General features: G+C 44.9%; 1 protein-coding gene across 1 annotated transcript; it reads left to right on the forward strand.

The window, feature by feature from the left end:
- The first annotated feature begins 721 nt into the window (after positions 1–721).
- Positions 722–2,334, forward strand: LOC147905796 (7-deoxyloganetin glucosyltransferase-like). The gene is made up of 2 exons (XM_087381797.1): positions 722–1,200; positions 1,296–2,334. The coding sequence occupies exons 1-2, from the start codon at positions 729–731 to the stop codon at positions 2,234–2,236; spliced, it is 1,413 nt and encodes a 470-aa protein (XP_087237923.1). The 5' UTR covers positions 722–728; the 3' UTR covers positions 2,237–2,334.
- The last annotated feature ends 776 nt before the right edge of the window (positions 2,335–3,110 follow it).

Raw genomic sequence — 3,110 nt, forward strand, 5'->3', positions numbered from 1 at the left:
AAATGTACTAAAACAAATAGGAATATAATAAAGTTGAGAGAGTGTGTCCCCCATACATTGATAAATGTCCTAAAATTACATACGTGGGAAGAAATCACATTAAATTATTTGGCTCTTGCCTAAAAAAATAAGAGCATGTACTATGGAAGATTGAATTTCTAATTTTTATTGGAGTTGTACATTAAATATTTTTTTAAAAAAATAAATAAATTATACTCACGATGCAACTCACACACACGGTTGAGGCTATAGGAGTCCTGGCTTCACTATCTAGGGGATGGAGTCCTGCCTCCACTCCCCTTGGGAATTGCCTCCACTCCCCTTGGGAATTGATAAATGTCCTATAGTTACATATGTGGTAAGAAATTACAAAAAAAATTTTTTGGGCCGTATCATATTAACGGGGTTTTTTTTTCAGGAAGAAATTACATTTAATCACTATGGAAGATTGAATTTCGGAATTTTATTGGAGGGGGACATAATGTCTGCTTTCCATTATAATGATATAAGCCGCATGTGCTAAAATGAGATAAGGCCCGTGCTGGACCATCCATCTGAGAAGTCGGGGGACAGGTGCGCCGAACCAGCTGGCACGTGACTGCTACGCTGGCGACGTATCGTCGATGATCCAGTCAGCGCCATAGTGGCGGACGCCCCTGTATCATCATCATCCAGAAGTACTGAGTGAGTACTGAGAGAGAGCCAGAAGGAGGAGCCGGAGCTCAGCTATGGCGGGATCAGCTCCCCCTCACGTAGTTGTTCTGCCCTTTGCTCGGCAGGGCCACATCAACCCCCTCATGCAGCTCGCCCGCTGCCTCGCCTCCCATGGCATCTCCATCACCTTCGTCCTCCCGCAGAACACAGTCGACTCCTCCAACACTCAAGCTTCGCTGCACCACCCCATCGCCAACCTTCACATCGTTCGTGTCGCCGTCTCCTCCTCCTCTAGCTCAAGCTTCCGTGACGCCTTCGACTCCATGCTCACCATGGAGCCTGCGTTTCGTCACCTCCTCCTTTATCGCCTCGACCCTCCCGCCGTCTCCCTCCTCATCTACGATGCCTTCGTTCTCTGGTCCCCCTCCCTCGCCTCCCAGCTCTCCATCCCCTCCTTCTGCTTTTTCCCCGCCAACGCCACCGCCTGCTCCCTCTTGCTCCATATCCCCTCCCTCATCTCCCGCGGCATCCTCCCCTTCCCCCGAGGTTTGCTTTCCCTCTCCTTGCACTCGTGTTTGATTTTGTTGCTGTTCAACCTCGCTGCTCTGCCTAATCTTCTCTTTTGTCCTTTCTCTGCCCAGATGATAAAGGACGCTTACCTTCCACGCACCCCATCCAAGACATCCCCGGTGTTCCCAGCCTCCTCCCCGCCGATTTCCCCTTCTGCTTGACCTTCGGTGCCTCGCATTTTCGGTACAAATTTCTCGTTAGCGTATGTGAGGGCCTCCAGAAGGCCTCTGCCATCATAATCAACACTTTTCAAGAACTCGAGGGAGCAGCTTTTGCTGCACTCAGAGGAGAGAAGCCTATCTACGCCGTGGGTCCTTTGTTTCTCCTGTCTGGCTCTCCTACACGACTGGATGTGAGCTACTGGCCTGAGCAAGACGAGTGCCTTACTTGGCTCAGCACGCGAGAAGCTTCGTCCGTTTTGTATATTTCTTTTGGCAGCGTCGCCTCGCTTCCTGGATCGCATCTCAAAGAGCTGGCATTGGGTCTCGAAGCCAGTAAGCAACCATTCCTGTGGGTTATTCGTCCCGATTCAGTTGAAGCTTCTTTCACTGATGCCCTTCCGGACGGGTTCTTACGTCGCACGAAGGACAGAGGCCTCATCCTATCCTGGGCACCTCAACTTCTCGTTTTGTCCCATCCCTCGGTCGGTGGCTTTCTAACCCATGGAGGATGGAACTCGATAATCGAAAATATATCTACAAGAGGAGTTCCGATGATTTGTTGGCCCGATGTTGCTGAACAAAGGATGAATCGGAGGCTCCTGGTGGACCATTGGAAAATAGGCATGGAGTTTCAGCATAAGGAGGATGGCTTCGTGGAGAAGGAAGAGGTGGAAAAGGTGGTGAGGTTTCTCATGGAGGGAGAGCAAGGCAAAGAGATGAGAAAGGTGTCGAAAATGCTGAGTGAAATCTCAAAGAAAGCAACTACGGATGGCGGCTCATCGCACAACAATTTTCAGAAACTGATTCAAGTGACTTGTTGCATTCAGAACACTAATAACATGTGTGATTGACAAAGCTGATCTAGATCATCTTGTTTTTGTAGTAGTGCTATTCTATGTCTACTCTTGTTTTTGTAGCGCTATTGAATGTCTACTCTTTTAGATTAAGAACATGGATACTCGTTTGATATTCGAATGCATGTCTATTAGATAGGTCTCAATTCCTAATTGTAATTATGCATATTATAATAGCTATATTATGCTCTTTTTGTGTGTACGATGCTTTATTATTGGCTATTGGTATCTAATATGTATAATTCACATAATTGTTTGTATTTTAACTATTTAATATTATTTAATAGTTAAGTATTTCATTGTTTATACAATTTTGACGATTGTCACATGCTTTATGATCATTATTGACCTAATTATCATGGCATCCAAGCAACAATTTGGATGGCACCCAAGCAAGCACATTCAATGCTCGTTCATCAGCTTGTGTTGCTTCATACAATAGGATTCAGGGATGAGTAAATTTGAAATGTTATATCTATTCCTGCACACCTAGAGGAAATGCAAACTCACATTTTTTATTGTGTTTATATATCTTAGACTTTCAAAGGTATAGTGCAACATCAAATCTTAAAGTGTAGGAGTTAGTGTGTGCATTTTATCCTCAATTATATAGGGATGTGATAGCTCAATGGGAGGTGTTAGTTTCCAAAGAATTCATATCTTTGCTTATCGATGAAGGGGCAAAACTTCACTTGTGGATGTTTGAGTATAAAGCGATGTAATTTACGATTCGTAGGAAAAATATGAGAGACAAAGGGCCTATAGGTAGAGTGACATCTGTTGCCTTGAAACATTTTGTAGCCATGACTAGTAACAAGTAGGGTGATATTGATGTCCCCTTTGAAGAGGGGAGGATAGAGATACAAATATG

This window comes from Dipteris shenzhenensis, chromosome 1 (genome assembly GCF_047967505.1).
Source record: "Dipteris shenzhenensis isolate YYH24624 ecotype China chromosome 1, Dip_SZ_1.0, whole genome shotgun sequence".
Lineage (NCBI taxonomy): Eukaryota > Viridiplantae > Streptophyta > Polypodiopsida > Gleicheniales > Dipteridaceae > Dipteris > Dipteris shenzhenensis.